General features: G+C 44.4%; 2 protein-coding genes across 2 annotated transcripts in view; one reads left to right on the top strand and one right to left on the bottom strand.

The window, feature by feature from the left end:
• The window catches only part of adgrv1 (adhesion G protein-coupled receptor V1), a 60,738-nt gene extending 54,757 nt beyond the window's left edge, over window positions 1–5,981 (top strand). The window contains exons 92-95 of the mRNA XM_049716649.2: window positions 815–936; window positions 2,241–2,426; window positions 3,722–3,899; window positions 5,387–5,981. Of these exons, the coding sequence (XP_049572606.1) occupies window positions 815–936; window positions 2,241–2,426; window positions 3,722–3,899; window positions 5,387–5,505 (605 nt within the window). The 3' untranslated portion in view covers window positions 5,506–5,981. The remainder of the gene's footprint in view (window positions 1–814; window positions 937–2,240; window positions 2,427–3,721; window positions 3,900–5,386) is intronic.
• A 6,950-nt stretch (window positions 5,982–12,931) lies between these two features.
• On the bottom strand, window positions 12,932–19,834 carry arrdc3a (arrestin domain containing 3a). Its single transcript, XM_049716640.1, has 8 exons — window positions 19,307–19,834; window positions 17,211–17,292; window positions 16,983–17,130; window positions 16,481–16,583; window positions 16,145–16,401; window positions 15,735–15,891; window positions 15,505–15,647; window positions 12,932–15,280 (listed from the first exon to the last, which is right to left on the bottom strand). Exons 1-8 carry the CDS (start codon window positions 19,584–19,586, stop codon window positions 15,212–15,214), a joined length of 1,239 nt encoding a protein of 412 aa, XP_049572597.1. The 5' UTR covers window positions 19,587–19,834; the 3' UTR covers window positions 12,932–15,211.
• Window positions 19,835–20,586: the final 752 nt, after the last annotated feature.

Raw genomic sequence — 20,586 nt, 5'->3', positions numbered from 1 at the left:
TTTGGTTGAAGCCGCTCCGTCTTCTCGGTTTATCCTCTCGCAGCGGGACGTCGGTCCGATTTAATGTAAACCGGAGGCCGGTCCGTGCAGGGGTTTCAAGTGTTTATTTCTTATGTCAGCCAGCCAGAACCTTATTCAACCTCGGTGTCAACCGAGCACCAAGAATGCGTAACATTGACCACACACACATTCTGGGAAGGCAACAATATTTGACCCTAACCTTTTCAAAATATTGATGCTACACTGATCACATGATCAAAAAAAAGTCAGTACTTTTGCAGCCCGACCCCTACTTGGCTGTGCTTCTGTACAAGTTCCATCTCAGCTTTGGAATGTGCTTACATGGTTGGAAAACTCCAAAGTGGGAAGGGAGGAGGTCCAGATAGATGTGCCAAGAGTGACAAGGGAGCAGGAAAGTCCAAAAAGACCGAGGTGGAGTCCCATCCGGTCCTGACGCAAGTGATGGTGTGGAAGGAGCCGGCCAGATAAGAGCGAAAGGAAGTTTGAAAGCGGGATACGCTGGTGGAAATGGCACCTAAGTGAAACGTGTTTCAACCCTACTCGTCAAGTGAAGTGTGCACACGGGCTGCTGACTGAATTTTTGCAAGGTCACTTTCAAATCCACACTCTTGCTACGTGCTCCATGAGGACTTATCTAATGTCTCAAGCTGCACAGATTTGGAACCAATGAAGCCTGCGGCTGCACATGTTTTTACTCCCCATAAAAAGTCACATTAGCAAAGCTTCAAATGAATTTTTTTATGTGTGTGAATTGGTTTGTTGCTTATATATATATTTTTAAAATGTCTTCCAGAGGTGCCGCTGATCCTCATCATGTTCCTGCTCATCTCTCTGGTGTGTTTGTGGGCCGGACTTCATATGGGCTACAAACATATGTGGATGCTTGTCCTCTACATCATCTCCAATTGCCTGCTGGTGAGATCATCGGCAAACTTACTTAGCAAATGTTTATTTATTTCATGTTTATTTAGCTGTTGGTTTATTTACTTGGGTTGTGAATGTAGGTTATTGTGGACGGTTAAAGACTAATCACAAGGCAAACTGGGATTGCCCGGGGGGGGTCCCGAGATTTCCAGAGGCCCTCGAACATCTCGTAAACACAGATTCTTTTATTTTGGGAGTTTGATGAAAGCTGCTCGATTTCACAGAGGTTGATTGTATTCAATTTAAAAGTAGTAATTGTCTTGGAAATACCTTGCATCTTGGGAATATAATGCGTATTCACTAGACAAAAAAAAAAGAAAAAAAGAAATGATGCTCCCTGTTACCGCCTAATCCAGTCCGACCGTTGGTTTTGGTCACAGCGGCGCCGACGTAATGCGCCTGTAAAAGTGTGTGGTAGCTCTCGGTGATATGTGCCATGTATGTGCAAAAGACAACAGTGTGGCACCAAAGTCAATTTATTTTCTTGGAACCAACGCAGCTTCATCAGCGATGATGTCAATGTTGAGATTCCGAACGGCAAATGTAATTCGGTGACATCGTGCAATGTTTTTTTCTGGCCAGTGGTGTAACCATGCACCTAAAAGTCAAAGGTCATTACTTTCTGGTCTTGGAGCACTGATGTGACATTCCTTTACTGAAACGATGTCATATTTTTGAAGAAGCTTGAGTTGAGTTTCCAGCTTCTGTACAACATTCTTTCCAAATAGGAACTGTGGGCATGACCTTTACAGTGTCGTTGAAGCATTTCAAATATCAAATGGCATCCAGGCGCTACGTTTCATCCACGTCACCCACTTGTTTGCACTCGTCCTCTGTTTATACTTCATTTCCATCACCTTTACATCTCTCATTTGTTCTGTTTGACCTTCTCTCGGCGCATGTTCTCTCCACTGATCAGGGCACACTTACATAACAGCCTGTCGCTAATGATCTGTGCTTAAGCACCCATGTCCCTTTCATGTCCACCGAGGCCAATGTACAAACCTCGGCACATGCTTTTCAGAAGGTCTTTGTGGATAATTTCACGCATACTTCACTGCCCGTGTCTATGTCACGGCTCGGAGACGGGTGTCGTGAAATACAAGATGGCCGTGCGGTATTTGGCGCCTCGGCGTTTTTGGGCTAATTCACATCCTGCCGCTGTTTGACCAGGAGGTTTTGGTAATGCTGCGGAAGTGGTGCAAACACAAATAGTAGGGCGCCAATGATGTCATGTCCCGTCGATGAAGTCATCTATTAGCATGATGTGTTTATTATTTTGTGTTTCTTTGCAGGGCGTGCATGTGTTTGCAATCTACTTTGTCATGCACAACCTCCTGTGTTGTCCCGCAAAAGCCACGTACAACGTTGAAATGAGCGGCCACGACAGTCCGGACTCGGCCTATCAGGGAGCGGGCCCGACCACCGTCGGGGCTGACATCAACAAATCAACACAGAACCTCATCAGCGCCATGGAGGAGGTAAAATGTCATTTTGAGCAATTTTTAGCTTGCAAAAAAATATATTGCGTCACGAACTTCCTGTTGGATTGAATAACTCCATTTTTAAAAGGTCAACGTATCATGAATTCATCTTAATGAATGAGTAATACTGATTGTCATCTCCTCCTTCATTGACTAGATTTACCACAAAATCAAGACGTGAGTTGAGTCAGTCATTGTCACCCAAAAAAAAAAGCGTGACTAATGCAGTCTTCCCCCTCCTTCATCTCCTTTATTCCCAGGCCCTCATTCCCATGTCTGCAGGTGCCCCCATTACCGCTCCTCCTTCACATATTTCTCAGCTGAGTGCACCGTACTGTACCGGGGAACAGTTCTACCCCATTGACGTTACGTAACGTCCACTCATCTCACTCACAGCCTTCACTCTTAACAACTCGTCCGTCATGTCCTCGCGTTGGAGGCGGTGTACACATACAAAAGCAAACATGGCTCTGTATCTTCAAGCCCCGTCCGTCCCTGGAGAATGCCCTATAAGGACGAGCGAGAGGTAGAAGTCCCTCCGCTCACGGGAATCTGCTAATCTTGTTTTATTCATGAGAGCACACTGCTTCCTCTGCGGGATTTAACTCGAGAGCGATAAGAGCCCCCGCACAATGAGTCGTACCAGCAGGTGTTCCCAAGATGGAGGGGAAATTTGGACACACGGGTGGAACGGACAATGAGGTGGATAGAGGAAGATGATCTGAGGGTGTGGCCATATGGAGGAGCGTTTGATGGAAGGCCATAAAAGTCAAGCTTTTGAATTGAGGAGATTCTTGTCCAACCCTCCCATTGATTGGCAACCAATCCAAGGTGTGGTCTGACATTTTTTTCCATCACTTCTTGATATATGGATTCTTGGAAAAAAATTAAAAAATTCCCTTAGCAACAACTATGGTACGGCATATAAAAAATAGACCGGCAAATCCAGATGAATCCAACCTTGGCTAAGGTATCGCGTCTGTTTAGTCTAGCGCTTGAGTTATGAGCTGCTTATTTAACCCCCTAAAACGGCCACGTGACCTCCCGTTCACCCCGTGAACTCACTGTGGCCTTGTTCTTAACCCTTCGGGGTGCTTGAACGACATGGACTCTGGCTGACCCAAACTCATCACAGAAACATGACGTCACCCCTGACACTGTGTGTGTGAAAGTATTACGATGATGGGAATGGGCCAGCCCCGCCTCACCCTTTATTTTTGTCATATTCCTATTTTCTTCATTGTTGAGTCACTGAGCGAGGCAAATGACCATTTTACAAAATCTCGGGCCAGGTTTCCGCAGATTGGGAGCATCCGTCGCTGAGGACCAGTACTCAACCCACGAGCGCTTTCAAGCCCAGTCCGGAGATGGGAACGTACCCCGCAGAGGGCGGCTTCATTAACACCGACTTGGTCATGGGCGACGACGAGTCCCAGGAGTTTGACGACTTCATATTTGCCTTAAAAACCGGTATGGACACCTCTAAAAGTGCTGAGTACAAGAGCATGATTGTGTTTGTGGAATATAAATTTAAAGCAGCAACGTCCACCTATTTTTATCCATCTCGGGCGGCGGCCATGTTGATGCTCAGTGACATCACACAGTTGCTCAGCGCTCAGATCACCTGTTTTCGCAAGCCATGTCATTTTATTTGCAGTTGGTCCAAGTTCACCAAGTGAACAAACCGGTTTCCCGTCGCTTTGCTCCGCATCGCTAATGGAAGGAATCTAGCTGTCATTTAGCAACAGTACATGGAGGCAATTTTCGACACTTACAAATAAAAATTCCTTCTAATTCTTAGAATCCCTTAGCTGTTCATTGACCTATAAATGCTTCCTCTACTGTCAGACGAGACATCACCACGTCAGTCAACATACTTTCCATTTGAGTCATACGCACATTTGTTAATTAAGGAAGCAACTCCCATACACCTCACATTGAACCAGCGGCAGAAATAGACTTCAACTCATGTTTGTTTGAAAAATTTTTTTAAAAAAAATAACCAAGGCCGTTATTTCTCAGAAGCCAGTGATACGTATTTAACATCTTACCGTCACGCTGACTTTTTTTATCTACTGATAAGACATATTGTAAGTTTATAGGTCCTGCTCAGGCCTCACTAAAAATCCCTTCAAGTAACTGGTTTCAAATTGAAAGTGATTGCTGTAATTAGAAAACCGAGAGCATGTTTGGATTGCTTGAAATGTTAAATTGAAGCATTCGGGTTTAGCACGTCCGTCTCATACTTGAGAGTTCCAAGTTTCCAAGGGAATGTATTTTTGAAGAGTAATTTCTTCCAAATCTATACAAACTTGAGCTGTGGTGACTTTTCGACCCCCTCCGCCACACGTTACACTGAACTTTTCACCCGGTTCACGACCAGCAGAGCGAAGCAGTCAGCCGGAAAAAGTTATTGTCTAATCTCAATTACATAAGAGGGCGAGGTTAAAATGCTATGCAGTGGTAATGAAGGCTCTTCGCACACTTCATTTGCTTGGGAACATTTGAAACACGCTCGTCGAGTCGTCGTGCGCTAAAACGGAGGGCTGATCATTAACGTGTTGCTTTTACTGAGAAAACAAAGCATTTTCTTATCATCCCCGACTGAAGTGCACACGCACGGCAGGCATTGAGCGGGAAGGTTTCGCTCGTATTCATGCTTAAAGAATGCTTAGAATTCTTATTTCTCATTTTGGCTACTCATATTTTGATCTTGGGCTGCTTTGTTAGTTCAGGACCTGGACGACTTGTTGTGACGGATGGAACTGTGATTTCGGCACTCACTAATGTATACCATCATTGTGTGTGTCAAACACATCTGATAAAGCAGAGATAAAAATCACTTATGTCATACATAATTACACGGTAAAAAAGATTAAAGCCGAGAATGATTCAATATACGGTCACTTGAGCGTAACACGACTAAGAAGCGGGGGTGGGTGTTTTTTATTTTCCAGGGAGCGGCCTTGACATGAGCGACAATGAGTCCATCCCAGGCAGTCACGACGGTGGTAGCGTGAGCAGCTCCCAAATCGTGGAACTGCGAAGGATCCCCATCGCCGACACACACCTCTAACACCCCTCGCCCTCAGCGCAACAGTATTTTCAGACGAGGACACGTATTTGCACTAAAATGTTTTTTTTTTTTTGTGGGGGGGAAGGGGATGATAGAAGATTTTCAGAACAACTTTGATATGATTTGTACTGCTTTTATATGGATGGATGAACCTGTATCGGAATGTTTCACTAAATTAATGGATGCAGTTTTGAGTGGATGTTTTTGTAGCGACCTACTAAATGTGATAGAGCTCGTCTAATAACGTTAATAAATATCCCATTTTAAATATGGCTGTTTTTTGGTATGAATTTCATACGAATTAGTACAGAAGAACGGTGCTTCTTGTTACTTTAGTGTGATTTGTGCGGCTCAATCATCAATAATACATTTCATTTTTATTTGTTAAGGCATGAAAATGACAAAGCACGTGAAAAACACTTCCAAAACACTGATGAATAAATAGTTTGAAATGAAAATTTTTACTTTTAAGTTGCCTTTGGTTTTAAAATGGCGATTGTTTCGGTGTTACTGTCATGTTTTGTGGTTGTTGCTTTGATTTAATTTTTTTCCTTGTGTCCATTTTTTTTCCCCCATGTTTCATTATCCTAGTTGTGTCCACCTGTGCTCCCGCCGCCACTTGTCTTGTCCAGGTCTTTTTCTTTTGTCTAGTACAGGCCTGGCCAACTTGCAGCTCCTGAATATCGGACATAGCCAGAAGTCGCACTAAGCAACATGCATAGTAAGTGAAAAAACTCTTTTGTAAATTGTTTTTCTTTGTGAACTTTGTTGAACTGAGAGTTTGTGTGTGTGTCAATGTTTTGCTGTCAGATGTCATGTTTTGAGTCGATTCCATGCACCAGTGCTTTTTTTTTTAAATAGACTTACACATTGTGTTTTGTGTGTTTATTTTCAAAAAGGCAAATATTGCTGTTGATTGCAAAACATCAGCATATCAACACATTTTGGAATGTTGCAATATTTTCCTAAGTCTTGTGCTTGTTTTAAATCCACGTGCCATTCTCTTTGTTTTATGTTTACTCAGACAGCACACTTCAACTGGGAGGGGCATTAAATAGCTTGAAGCCTTTTTTTAATCATGAACTGATCAATATTTGCTCGACTTCTCAATGTTAAGTGAGTTGAATTGAGATCACTGCCACTGTAAAGCCCACGTACATTTCAAATATAATCAATGGGCGTGAGCGTGTGAAACATTATCTATTGTTGCACTCAATTGTACACTTGAGTCAAAGCTCTTGTAATGAGAGCCAGACTGACCCAGTTCTACATTCTTTGAATCAATACGCCATTGAATAATAGTCTTTTAGAGTCTTCCTGTTTGGTCGCTTTTGGCATCTCTGACGTGACCTTCCGCAGAGAACATTGTGTGCAGCAGCAAACGCAGCAAACTCAATAACAGAATGCTCAGGTCAGAGCCGTATTGAATCACTCAATCGGCTCATTGTGACGTCCGTTCGCGAGTTAAAAACTTGCACAAAGCAGATTTGACTCGCATCCAAATTTCTAAGACAAGCATGACGTAAGCTTTTTCTTTTTTTTAAGAATAGAGAAGATCTTGGAAATAATTTCCCAGACAGCCTTTTACATTTCTCAAAAAGTGCTGAGTTGTACGGAGGTTTTGTCAATCTGTATTACGCACATGGCGCTTGTACTCCAACTACATTCCCCATGCCGCTGACACTTTTGTCTAAAGGGCGAAAAGAAAAAAAAAAGACTGGATGCTTCATTCAGTGACCACGTTTGAATTTAATACACATTTGCTTTTGCGCTAGGCGGCGGTAACTGGAGCCAAAAGCACACATGCGCTGCCAGGTTGTCGAGCAGGGCTATCACTCTGTTTTATTCGAGGCTGCTGAAAGATGACGTGGCCTCTCGGCTCTTTAGCGTGCACTCGATCCAAAGGCCGGCAGGCCCTTGGCTGCAGCCAACGTTGCGTGACCACAACAATAAAAAATATATGCACCTATAAAACCAGACGTCAAGATACATTAGGAATGATTGCTTTTTATAAAATCATGCTTTGTTTAATCACTTGTGTTTAGTGGAGTTTAGAAACAACTTTGACAACATGAGAGCGAGGTGACCTTGTTGCTCCGATAGTACTGAGCACTAAAATGTGTGATGCCCGGTTGCTATGGCAAAGATAGCAACACGACATTGGTTCATTCCGGTTTTTGTTAACTTATGAAAAAGAAAAAAAATCTCCTGGTATAGACATTTTGGCAAGGCCTGCTTGAGAAGCACGCAGGCGGTGCATGTTGTCGCCTCTTTCACCTCTCACTCAACTCTGAGCTGAAACACGAGTGTGCAAAGTGAAAGGCAATGCTCTCGACCTAAGCAAACATACGCACGCACACACGACGATATAGACGGCAGCAGCACTATACATAGTGAGTCACGTGTGTGTTCTGTGCAAGCTCATGTGTATGTCCAAGCATATCCCGGGATGTTCTTGCTTTTCACTACGTACACATCCTAAATGCATAGCATGCGTGCATGCATGAATGCCGCCGCCGCGTACATTGTGCACCCAAATGACGGACAGTTAACACGGCTCGTTCCTTGCTGGTATTTTTAACCCCCTCTGCAGTCTGAAATAGTTAGTTGCATTTGTGCAGATAAGCTGTTGGACCAACAACTCTTATTTTTATTTTTACCCTGCGATAGACGTGCCCTTGAGCAAGGAAGGGCCGGCGTGAAGCTCATCGTCACGGTCGTTAGCGGCAGACGTCACTGCGGTCTCATTTGATTTGCGTCGATCCGTGATTCGGTGTTTACAAATCTAATTAGGTCCTTACATAAGCTGTCGTTATCACACATCCAAATAACAGACAACAGTGCGTTGGAACGGAGATGCGAAAGAGGGCGTCGGTTCGCCGCTGTGGCGATAAAGAGAGAGCGCCGGTGTTGAGCTCAGTGGGATGTCATGTGACCTTTCCAAAATGATGCCACGGGTGACCCCATCGGAGACGGAAAGTCACGACAGCACACAGGCTGTTTGTGTGTGAGCGCAACCACACAAAACCAGTTCAATCCTGCAGCTCCAGACGAGCTAATCATGTCAGACGATACACTAGTGGTCATTGTTTGCTAGTTTATGTTGGGAGGAACATACGCACGACAAAGACAAAGTATTCGAGCGAGTCACTTTTACACAATGAAGACTCGTTTTTGTAGAAGTGGAGCAGGCCGGCCTGGGTCAGAGTTAAGGTCAGCTTTGGTGGCAGTGACATTTACGTGTTATGTGGCGTGTCTTTGATTTTGCATCCTGACATCATCAAAGTCCCATCAGTGTTTGAGCATTGCTGCTTTTAACTTATTTGTGGCTTTCATTGAATTGCCACTACAATTGATTCAACAAAGACTGTTGCTAGGCAACAAGTTGTACGCAGCAACAAGCTTTGAATGCGTGCAAGGATGCGCTTCGTGCCTTGACACGCTTTTTCTGAGCGTTTGTTAGCCACCTGGTCACGTCTTTGCTTTCAGCATAGCGGACAGCAGCTGTGCGGACGGAGCAGGCTCGGTGTCGGTCCGGCCCAGAGTTGCTCCTCCGACGATGCGGCCAGGGGGGGGAGGGGGGGGAATTACCCACCGGTCCAGTCCGGTTTGGACTGGTGGAAAATTGGGAAACACGAGATGCGAGCGTCTGAGCTTATCCGGCAATGAAAAGAGAAATTTGTCATCCAGTCAAGTCAGCAGTGAGGAATTATGCGGCGCTACGCTAGCAGCTAAGCTCTCATTAAAAAGACACGTATAGAATGATGTGCAGTGGATACGTGTTGATCTGCCACATGGAGAATTATTTTAGCGACATAGCTTCAACTTAACTGTTGCAGGTCTGTGTCCAATACTGTTTTCAATTCACCAGATCCCAACTATGCACGGTGACTTAAAATGAATCTGCCATGAGGGCAAAACGGCGACGGTTGAACCTGCATTTTGTCACATTTGATGAGGTATGCCCAAGGCCATCATGTTATTTTGGAAGCGGGTTATCACCTTGAGGCAGTTACAGGAAATTGGGTCAGTGAGTGCCGGTCCACGTGAGGTGCTTTGGAATGTGGTGTGATGCGTTAAAAAGCCCACAGGCCTCACATAAATATTGACGTCTTCATCTCCACTCCACAAGTGGCTGCATGTTTGAACATCATCAGCAGCACTAAGTCAGTGTCGTAGTCTAAGTGGAAGGAATTTGAATGGAGCAACAGTATTAAATGTGCAGACATCTGAAGGTTGGCAAGGTTTGCCCGGAGATCAGGCTTTCTGCAGACTGTTTGAAGTAGACGGCTAACGTATCAGTGAGACGTGACTGGAAAGTGCAGACCACCACAGACAGCCCAGCCTAGTCGCACCTGTTGTTTTTCAGCCACACTGGGGTGAGGTGGGGGTTGTGGTGGTCTTTGCAGCCTGTGACTCAGTAGAATGAGGTGAGGAGGGGGGGGTAGGGCGTCGGCGAAAGGGCTGTGAGTCAGCCCGAGCTATAAAAAGGAAGCTGAGGGTAAAATAAGTTGAGTAGTGAAACAGCAACCCTCCGCCTGGCAAGCGGAGCCCTTGGAACACGACGTAAGGTGACCGAGGACTTTTGGCGACTGGACGGGATGAGGAGCTTGCATAAATGCTCATCAAGTGTCAACTTTCATAAGCCTCCACCATTTGCCATACTTTTGCCCTTTAGTGTGCATCCAATTCCTGTGTGACATAACCCAAAAGAATGCAGCGCTCCATTCCCGCCCTTTAGCTCCACGAATAGAATTGACATGCACTATTTGTGGTGCATGTCCATGCAGTCAAATGGTTATCACACGCCAATGCTAAATTATCATATTCGGTCGGAAGTATTTGTGAGATTCAAAAAGTTCTCAGCGTTACACAAGCATGAAGTCGGAGCCGCAGAGTTATTGCACGTACAGTATGAGTCAATATAGGTGTCTTCGAGACATGCCCGATTTACCCTCAAAAGTTGATATTTTCCTTTAAACTTCATTGTATTAAATAAATGTTAAATGGTTAAAAAAAATAGTCAATCCCTCACTTTGTTTTAACTGCTGGTGAATAAAATACATGCATGTAGCACAATGTGCATGCTTGCTGAGTGGATGGACATTTTTGCTAATGTTAGCATTTAATAAGCACGTCAGTGGACCTTCACCTAGCAACAGGATTTAGATAACTGCATACTGATAAACCAATGGTATCAATTTAGAAACAAATGGTATCGATTGATGTTTCACTATGACAGAGTACACAACTTATGCTTCACTCATATGATGAAAATTATGCAAGTGTAAAAGTTCACTTGGTTACTAATTACTGTTTCAGCCTATATTGAAGAAGCCGAAAACATGGCAGGGTTTCTTCAAAAGACAAAATTCCCATAATGACAGGGAGGACATAAACATATATGTTAACCAGTAGAACACACAATTATTATCTTTTTTTTTTTTTCTATAAAATGTGCCTGGAACACCATGTGCCTTTGAGGCCCTCACTTGACACACTTAGTGAAAGCTCCGTTAGAACAGAGTTTGAAGGTTGAGGTGAGACTTCAGGCCTGACGGATTGGGTTCGGTGCAATTGCGAAAGCACACTGGTGTGTGTATGTGTGCACTTATACTTCAGAGCGGCATTCAAAGCATGCGTGAATGCTGGTAGAATGGTGATGAGGGTCTTGGGCTATCAGCTGTCCCTCCATGCTGAAGTCAACAACCTCCAAAGCCCAACTGAGGAAATTTTCAAAGCTCTTCAATTGGCACAAATATATTAAAATATTCGACTCTGATTCTGAAAAGATTAGGAAAGACACTGGGTGAGATTCAAAGAAGGAATTTGACTTTCCTCAAAAATGAATCAGTACTGCTTAGTCATGTCATATTCATTTCGAAGCCCGCTGAATCATAAAAGAAAAAAAGAAAAGTCCATTTGCTTATTTGTAGGAAGTTTTTTGACCGTCAACAACTTGTGCCCGCTAGCAAGGTCAAAAAACAGCATCGCTCTCAGAAGCAGGCGTAGAAGTGCCTAGAACTGGAATGAAGCAGCTGCTTGGAGAGAGAGAGAGAGGGAGGGGGGGGGGGGGGAGCACCCCGCACTCCTCTGCCTCTTCTCCATCCATCTGCAGCCCCCTTTTTTTTTTCTTTGTGTCCGTTAAAGAATGCTGGCTTTGTAACACGGTACTGAAGCTGCTGTGTGTGCGTGTAGTACTTCATGTGTTGCGTACTTTCATGAGACACGACGGGGACAGTTCAAATGAGTTGAAGATTGAAAATGTATGCAGCAAAAATTGTGGAATTTAAGTCATGTGTGTTCATGATTATTGGTTACAGCTAAAAAAATAAAAAAGTCATGAAATTAAAATGAAACGTGTTGCTGTGATGTCACAATGATGACACACTGCACGGCAACGGATTGTGGTTCGTGGGATTATCCCGTGTGAGGAAACAGCTGAGGCCTGTGCAGCGTCAGCATTTATGAGCAACGTGCTGGACGCTGACAATGATGCCCTCCTCCTTTTCTTTTTGCCCTGCAGGGGTCAGACACCCACAAAGGCTTTCCACCTCCCACCCCACTAAAAAGGCAAAGACAGACGAAACTGCTGAGTCACCACTAATCCAGTGAAGCTCACATCCCATCCCTCTCCAAAAAAAAGTGTTTCTGTTCAGTCACGTAGCACACAAGGGATCAAACATCCTGCTCCGGTTATGCAACAGCTAATATTTTTCCTTCTCTCACTTCTTTATTTCCCCCGCTCAACCTGCAAGCGTACGTGTCGTACGGCAATCCTAAACCTGTCGGGAATGATCGAATATCATCTGAAGTAAAGTCTAGCATTGCTTGTGAAACAAAGTGTAGATGAATGGAGGCCTTTTACAACTTTTACAGTTTCACACAAAGTTAGTCACTTGCACATGACCCAATACAAGAGAAGTATTATAGTTTTGGAACTGTATCTGCATTTGAATTTGTTAGTTTTGTTGCGATTCCAGGTCATATATGGTTTCGCTGAGCATGTTTGAGAGATTCTTTTTGAAAAATCGTGAGTGGTTGGCATGTTTTTCTTGGCGGAGGGGTTCTGGGTTCAAGTCCCAGCTGGTGTCTGCAGGCGCTCCCGCCCACATTTCAAAAAATGTTAGCTTTATTACCTTCAGCTAACTTTTAAACATGCAAAAACAATGAAATTCAATTTCATGTGAATGGATCATGAAAAGATTTCAAAATGGTATCATTTCAAAATACTCATCCTGTTGATACATGTTGTTATACTCCAGACTGCCGCTAGAGGCGCTGTCACACTGATATCAGGAATGCAGTCCTGCAACATGTGCTTTCTCGACAGACACGTGGAAGCATATATAATGTGTCTGCGTGAGAAATGTGATTTGTTCCAACAAGTCTGTGCTTTGTTTATTCAAATCAGACACATAGAATGGTCATTTAGAAGAAAATGTTTATTCAAATCAAAAAAAAAAGGAAGAACTAGACAAAAGATGAAATCATTCAGAACATAGCATATTCATAGAATATCCATACATCGTCACGATTAACGGAAGAAATCACAAAACATAGAAACGGAGAATGAAGAAAATTCAGTGAGTGATATTGCACTTTGTTTCTAAAATGTTTCAGACGTCATCTCCCCGATTCGGTTTTGTTTTCTGAACATTTCAGTTCCTGCCTTTTTTATCAGCTTAATCTTACTTCTGGACTTACTCAAGCCGGCCCGACTCGTGCGGAATCGACCGGGCGTGGAGCAAATATGTCAGCTTATTCATCATTGTTAAACATAAAAGCGTCAAACAAATACAACAACAACAAAAAGTGGAGAAGGCAGTTTACATCTCCCTCAGAGGAGGAGGGCTGATCAACAGCCTGAGAGACCGACCGACCGACCGCGTGGGTTGTCTGCTAAACTACACCAATGCCCTCGTATAGGTGGGGGGGAGGGGGGAATTAGGAGGCCTCTCTGGGCTGTCTTGTCTTGCTTCTAAAAAGGACTTGCTTTTCCCTTTTTGTCCTTTTGAATGGAATCGAAAACATACAAGCGAAGGAAAGGGTGACAAGAATTACCGAGAGGGAGGGGCGGGGCTGGGGTCTTTTCTGTGTCAAGGCCACAAAGATAAGATCACTTGAATGATCTGCAACTTGTCACTTGGTCGTCAGAAGCGTTGCGGTTGTCGACGGGATCTCCACACGTGCACACAAACACACACGCCACAGAATGTAAACTCATCATTCAAGATTAAATAATGCATCCGACGTCCTACACAACACTGCTTAGCTGAAACGTGATTAGTACCATTTTATTTATTTTTTTAAATCCAGACCTTCACCACGTAATGCTTTTTTTTTTTTTTTTTCATTGTTTAAATACAAAAGTGCTGCGCATCTTATTTCCTGACAAACCCAAAATTGCTGCAGCTGGCCGATTGTGTTGAATGAGTGAGAAAACCAATGTAGTACTCATGTCAACCTACGACTACTTGTTCCGACCAGACTGAGCAATCGGGTTTGCTTCTTCAAACTCGAAGCGGCGTCAGTGCTCGACTTTTTTTTCTTTCTTTTTTTGGGGAAATAAAGCATTCTGGCTTCACAGGTCTGATAAAAATGAGCAAGTGCAGCAGGACAAAAAGGGAATGTGTCTACAAAAGCTGCCTAGCTCATCTGCATGTCATTTGTCTAAATAGTTTTGCTAGCATGACACAAACAGAACTTTGCATTATTCTAAACAGTGCAATTATTTTTTTTTCTTTTCTGCTATGGTCGCACTGTTTGACACATGAAACAGTGCTTTTTGGGCAGTAAGAGAGAGAAGGAAAAGAAGGGCGGCAGGCATACGTTGAGGAAGAAAAAGTCTCCCCGTTTTAGTAGCAAAATGAGGCCTGCAAAACTCCAAACTCCCCCAAAACATACACACACACACACAAATAATTCTATGATCGGCTCGAACAAAAGGAGGAAAGCCATACTGGATCCAAACAGAGGAGGCAACGTCTTCAAAGAGCTTCTAGGTAGACAAAAGTGTGCTGCGGTTGGTTTTGTTGGTGTTTTAAAAAGAAAAAAAAAAAAAAGTCCAGTTGTCAGAAGTCATTTGGGAAATGTCAAAGAAAAAAAAAAAAAACTAACAGTTTTTAAAGAAACACAAAATCAGTGCATTGTTCTTGACTTGTTTTTTTTTTTTTTCAGTCTTGCATCTCCCACAGTCTGGAAAAGCAAGCGCTTAAACAGGGGCCACTCCAGTCAAGATGTGCAAAAACAAAATCCCAAAATGAGGCAGGAGGACTTCTCGCTCTCGTCGGTGGCGCGCTCGTCGAGGGCGTCCACATCTTGGGTGATGGCCTTGTTTTTTTTTCTCTCTCTAATGCAGTCCGGACGTGACTGGTGAAGCCTGGTGTCCTTATGTGCCACGACTTTGCACTCTTCCTCGCTACAAAAGGCTCGCCATAATGTCCCTACTCTGCCCCCCCCTCCCCCTCCCACCCAGCGAGGAAGCGAGCCACCAAAACGGCGACTCTCCTTTTGTGTGACTGAAGGAACACATTTGCCCAACCCCAACTCAGTCTTTTGTTGGTTGGTTGGTTGGTTGGATCCTTCGCATTTCTCTCGCTGGTCGTCGACGACGCCGTTTTAAGAGAAGAATGGACAACGTGGAGTCTTGTGCGGGTTTCTTTGGGTTCCCAAGTCAGCCAAGGGAATTTTTTAGGACGACAACTCAGCGTGACGGACAGGCGTCGGGTCTGCGCACTTCTGGACGGTCGGCTTGGTCGGGGTTTGGATCCACCTGGGGCACAGGAGAAATACATATTTTTTAATTTGTTTTCCTTCATAATAATAACCTTGGTACCATCTCATAAAAGACTTAGCTTGCCAAGTATAATCGGAACAAAGTGTTTTATTCTACCTAAAATGGTGGTACGAGTTATATTTGAGCTTTTGATTGGTTCAGGGTGCTTCCACTTGGGAGTTAAGGCCACTATTTGAGCAAGTCCAATATGTAATGCTTACCTCGGAGTAGAGAGGGGGCGGCTGGAATCGGAACTCGTGGATGTAGGCAAACAGAGGTCCATCCAGATCCTCGCGAGCTGCCGGCACATCCAAACTGCTCTGCCGCTGCTCTTCTGTCACAATTTCTGCATAGCTTGGAGGAGCTACGGGAGAAGAGCCGCCAATTAGCGCTTGAGGAACCTTGACTCCAACACAAACATTCTCCAAAGGAGCCGGCCGATCCGCCCTACCTTCAGGCCTCTCGGGTAGACCCATCCCCAGCCAGCTCATGCTGCACTGGCTGCTCACGCTGGATGTGCGGGAGCCAAAGGGATGCAGGGGGATGGTTCCGATGACCAGCGGCAGGTTCAGGGAAAGGTTTATAGCGCCTGGTATGTCAACATACACCTAAAGAAACACACGAGAAGACCGCGTGAGATGAGTGAAAGGCCACGAGTTCTTGAAGTGAATGTGGGTCAATGTCTTCGGGTCTTATAGTAAATACGGGGGAAGATCCTCGCGGCTGTTTACAGGGTAAAGAGGTAAGAAGCGTCATGGGGGCAGGTGTTGCCGCAGATTCGCTAGGCTAATGCTCTTAGCACCTAACACCTGCTCGTTTTTTACGCTGAAATTTCAGGTCTTCTAATTCACAGGCGCTTACCATGAGCGAGTATTCCACTCTGATGATGCTGCAGTCCAGGATGGAGGGCGACACGGGCGGGATCTTGAGCATTTTGCCGCTCCAGGTTTCCGTCTTGCCCGAGGACAGCGACTCGCCCCTCAGGTTGGCCACCAACTGCTTGACTTCCTTCATCTTCCCTTTGGCATAGAAAGTCTGCGTCTGGTAGATGGCCGCCTTGGGCACCACCATGCGGGACGAGCAGTTCTCGATCTCGGCGAAGATCTGGATCGACTCTCCTGCGATGAAGAAGCAGAGCGATGTTGTCACTTAAGGTTCGTAGAAGGAATGGGCCAAGTGCATCGGCCGCATTCTTACCTGGGGTGTACCCCTTCCGCTCAATTTTGGCACTTAGGGAAATTGGACCTGAGGTGCAGAACCAACAGCAAAGTGTCTTGTCCTTTGTGCCGGCCTGTGGTGACTGGAAAAAAAAAAAAAGGTTAGATTAGACATAGATTGCAAAAACTGGTCCAAGGTCAGATTATTTTATTAGTTTGGAAAGTTATTTTCTTTGAAAAGGGCATTTTGAGTCGTAAGAAATTAATTCTACTTATTTTCTATCGTGCTTGTCATGGGTGACTTTGGAGGATGAGCAGTCTTAAATTGACCTGAGTTTGAGTCCCAGCAAGGAACTAAATTTATAACCTGACTTCCATCCAAAATTCGGATATTATACAACAGCGCTAGGGCGGTAACCGTAGACCTCGGCCGCGGAATTGCATAAGAAGCCCAGCTGTGAAATGTTTTGCGGTTGCGACACACTAAAGGAAAATGTGGGTTTCGGATGAGTCATTGCTGTTTTGTCACGCTTCCTCCTTACCAGCAGTAACGGAGTGTTTATGTCAATGTGCTCAAAGACTGTGAATTCCTTCTTGGTCTTGATGGGCAGCAGCCACGGCCTGTGGAGCTCAGCCTTCACCCAATAGCGCACACTGCCGTGCTTCCCTTCGAAAGAGGTAGCCAGAGGTCTGCAAAGGACGCGCCAAAAAAATTACCCACCAGAAGCTAAAAATGATTCGTAATTGTCTTGCAGGGTGAAAAGACTCACGTCTGTGGAAGCTCCAGGCTGAATGCATACTCGTGTCTTCCTGAATGGATAGTGGTGAGTCCTTCCTCAGAGTTGTCATCATCTGAAAAACAAGGCGGACGCTATTCCAAACACATGTATACCATACCTGGATACATTGTTCTACGAGGGCATCTGAAAGTCATACCACAGAAAAAAGTAAAAGAAAAAAACAGAGGGTAGGGGAGGAGACAAAAGAGAATAAAAATGGATTTTACTATGATATCTGTCTGTGAACGTGGAAATGCATTGCCGGGGGTGCAAGCGTATTTGACCCAGCCCACCATGCAAATGCTAAAAACAAATTCAGACAAAAAGACACTAAAGAGTTAACCCACTAATGATAGTTGTTCAATACTTCCTTTTTTTTTTTTTATACAGCTAGAGTGAGGACTTTATTAAAACTAAAATGCTCCCTCCTGAATGAAACCACCATTCCTCATAAAAGTTGGGAGTACAAGAAAAAAAAAAAAATACCAGAGTCTGCTTAGCAACAACCACACCATAATGTGCAGCTTTCGCGGCTCTGGTGTGGAATAAATCTACATTTGCCATTGACGCCATAAGGAGGCAAGTCAAAAGCTGCTTCTGCCAGCTCAGCACTCCCCCCCCCCCCTCCCCTTCTGCAAGCAGCAGACGTGTGGTAAACAAGTGCAGAGCTGTCAGTCAAAGGCAGCAGCAGGAGGAGACCGGCCTAAACCGGTGCAAGCAGCTCCTACACCCCGCTCCCCCTCCCCTCCCCGACCCACTCCACCCCCACCACCATGCACACACACACATACGCATGCATTCATTACACATTCACTGCAGGCTGCACAGCTCAGCTCAGCTCTGGAAAAGCTACTACGGCAATTTTATCCTCCGCTGTGGAACGGAAAGCCCTCTGCTACAACATTGTCAATCAATTTGTTTCGTTTAAGCATTTATTATATGCTAATGAATACAAGACCGTTTATATTAGGACTAAAGAGGGAAGACATCAGAGCAAACTGATGAGTTTTAACGATGCTATGACATCGTTGCCTTTGTTTTCATGATCTCACCTTTAGTTGGACCTTTGGACACATAGCTCTCGAATGTTTGCTGTTTTTTTTTTCTTTCTTTAAACGCATACATTTGTATTGTCACTGCATTGCATTGCATCTTTTACAGCACTCATCTGTGTTGATGACTTGTTTGTATAAAGTATTTGCAACTCCTATCTGGAACAAGCTTTAGTGTTTTAGTGCTTGTTTTAATCCAAGAAGTTAAATTCTGCATGTTTTTGTTGCAGCATAACTTTACCTGTCACCTTCTAATATAGTAAGTATTCTAATATAATAAGTAATATAATTGCAAATAATTGATGTTTGCACTGAAGTTACAGTGGCTGGTTACTGTAACAGTGCAAGTACCATATATTTGCTCAATCCATATTCTAAACTGTTAACGGTAGAGTAGTTCAATTACATTATATTTACATAATTGTAATAACTGAGTCACATTTTCTTACATTAAAATGTTCTTACATTAAAATCTCTTGAATTTGGAAATTACATACTGACAATTACAAACGTGCTTTCCAGTCACTATCCGCAATGGTGACGTAATTGGGCCACACATGAGCACCTCAGCCAATTACAGCAAGGCGAGGGCGGGGCTATGGCGTTAAACCCGCCCACTCTCAATCCAGTTTTCTGAACAGGATTGAACCGCTTTGAACAATGGGTGGAAACTTCAGAAAAGCCACAAAGAAACGTATTTTACCGTATGAATGTGAAATAAATATCACCAACTAAGCTGTGGAGACATTTATGCATGTTCTAACCCTCTCAGCCTGCTTTGAAATGGGCTATTATTGTCGTTTTTTAGCACTAAATGAAGTGAAAAATACAGGTCGACTCCGGCTGTCATTCATTCGCATCCATCAGATAACCACACGTATGCAGCTGTCATTCGAACTCCAGAACATGACAACTATTAATTCCCCAAAAACTTGAGTCATGAAGTTTTAATGTTAACGGATGCAACAGCGAACCTGCATCATCCTGCCCTCCCCATCCTCCAAAAACTTAAGGACAATCAAAAGCCAGTCTTACCTCTCTCGTGCCCAATAAGAACATCTTTATGGTTGAGATATTCCACTTCCTCCGTGTAATTCTGCGTGTAGGCGGTGTTGGAGCCGGCGTTCCGAGACTCGGTCCAGCGAACTTTGGCGAAGCCTTTGGCGTGGATCTTGAGGGACTTGACGCGGATCTCGCCCGTCACCTCGACGACCACCCTCCCTGAGACGCAGTCCCCGCTGGAGAACACGGCCACGTTGCTGTCATTGAGACAGTCGTAGCTGACCGTGAAGCTCTTCACCTTCCCGAGCACCATGGTTGGAGGCTTACAAAAAAAGTAGGCTACGCACACCTTGAAATGTTTAAGAAAAGGTGTGTCTGGTAAAGGGGGGATGAGTAAAAAAAAATGCCTCCCTGCGAGAAGCAGTAGGCACGATCAGTGGTGTGGATGTGTGCGGTTCATTGAGATGCGTGAAGGCTGAATAACAGCAAGGGATGCTGTTATCGTCCGCCTCTCAGCCGCTTGGTCGGTCTCCGGTTAAAGACGAGGCAGCTTGGCTGCTCGGCTCACTTTAAGCGAGGAGAGATGTGAAAAACAAGTCCGTGCGCATGCGCAGCCTTCACTCACTGCCCCCTCCTTCCGTCTTGTGCAAAGGAGGAGAGGGCCAGATGACAAGTTTGCTCAAACATTAAAATTGAAAAAAGTTTGCTCAAACAGCTGAAAGATGGGAAACATTTCTGCTCTGGCACGAAATGTAATAGCTATGCATTTTTAAGAAAGAAAGAAATGGACATTTTAGTGCATTTACCAAGTTGAGCATTATCCCGACCCTAGATATTCCTTTGTTGATCAGCTTCCAACAATGTGCGGCCATATGGGTTGCCATGTGTGTGCGCATATTGATACATCATATGCTCAACACTCAACACACGCAGAGCATACTGCATCTTGCACCGATGAATCTGACGAAACGCTTGAGATGTTGGAAGAAATGGGTCATGAGCATTTGAATAAAAAAATATGGCCTCTTCAAAATCATATGATGTTTTTGCATCAATATGTAAAAAAAAAAGGATCAATTCACTAATGGGGGCAGGGATCCCATTGTGTTAAAACAGAAAAACAACTCTGACAAGCTCAAAACGCCATCTGCAGGCCACTGAGGTCATTGCAGTCTGATACGAAGCCACCTGTTGAGTTGGACTGCAACTCCTCATTACAAAGTCATGCAAAATACGTTTAAAGCAAAATCAGATACGTTTGGAGCGCAGACAAATGACAAGTGGTTTCATAATATAGCCTCGAACCAATGGTC

Source organism: Syngnathus scovelli, chromosome 3 (assembly GCF_024217435.2).
Source record: "Syngnathus scovelli strain Florida chromosome 3, RoL_Ssco_1.2, whole genome shotgun sequence".
Taxonomy (NCBI): Eukaryota; Metazoa; Chordata; class Actinopteri; order Syngnathiformes; family Syngnathidae; genus Syngnathus; species Syngnathus scovelli.
Note: the sequence above shows the minus strand (reverse complement) of the source record. Positions and strands in the feature narration are given on the sequence as shown.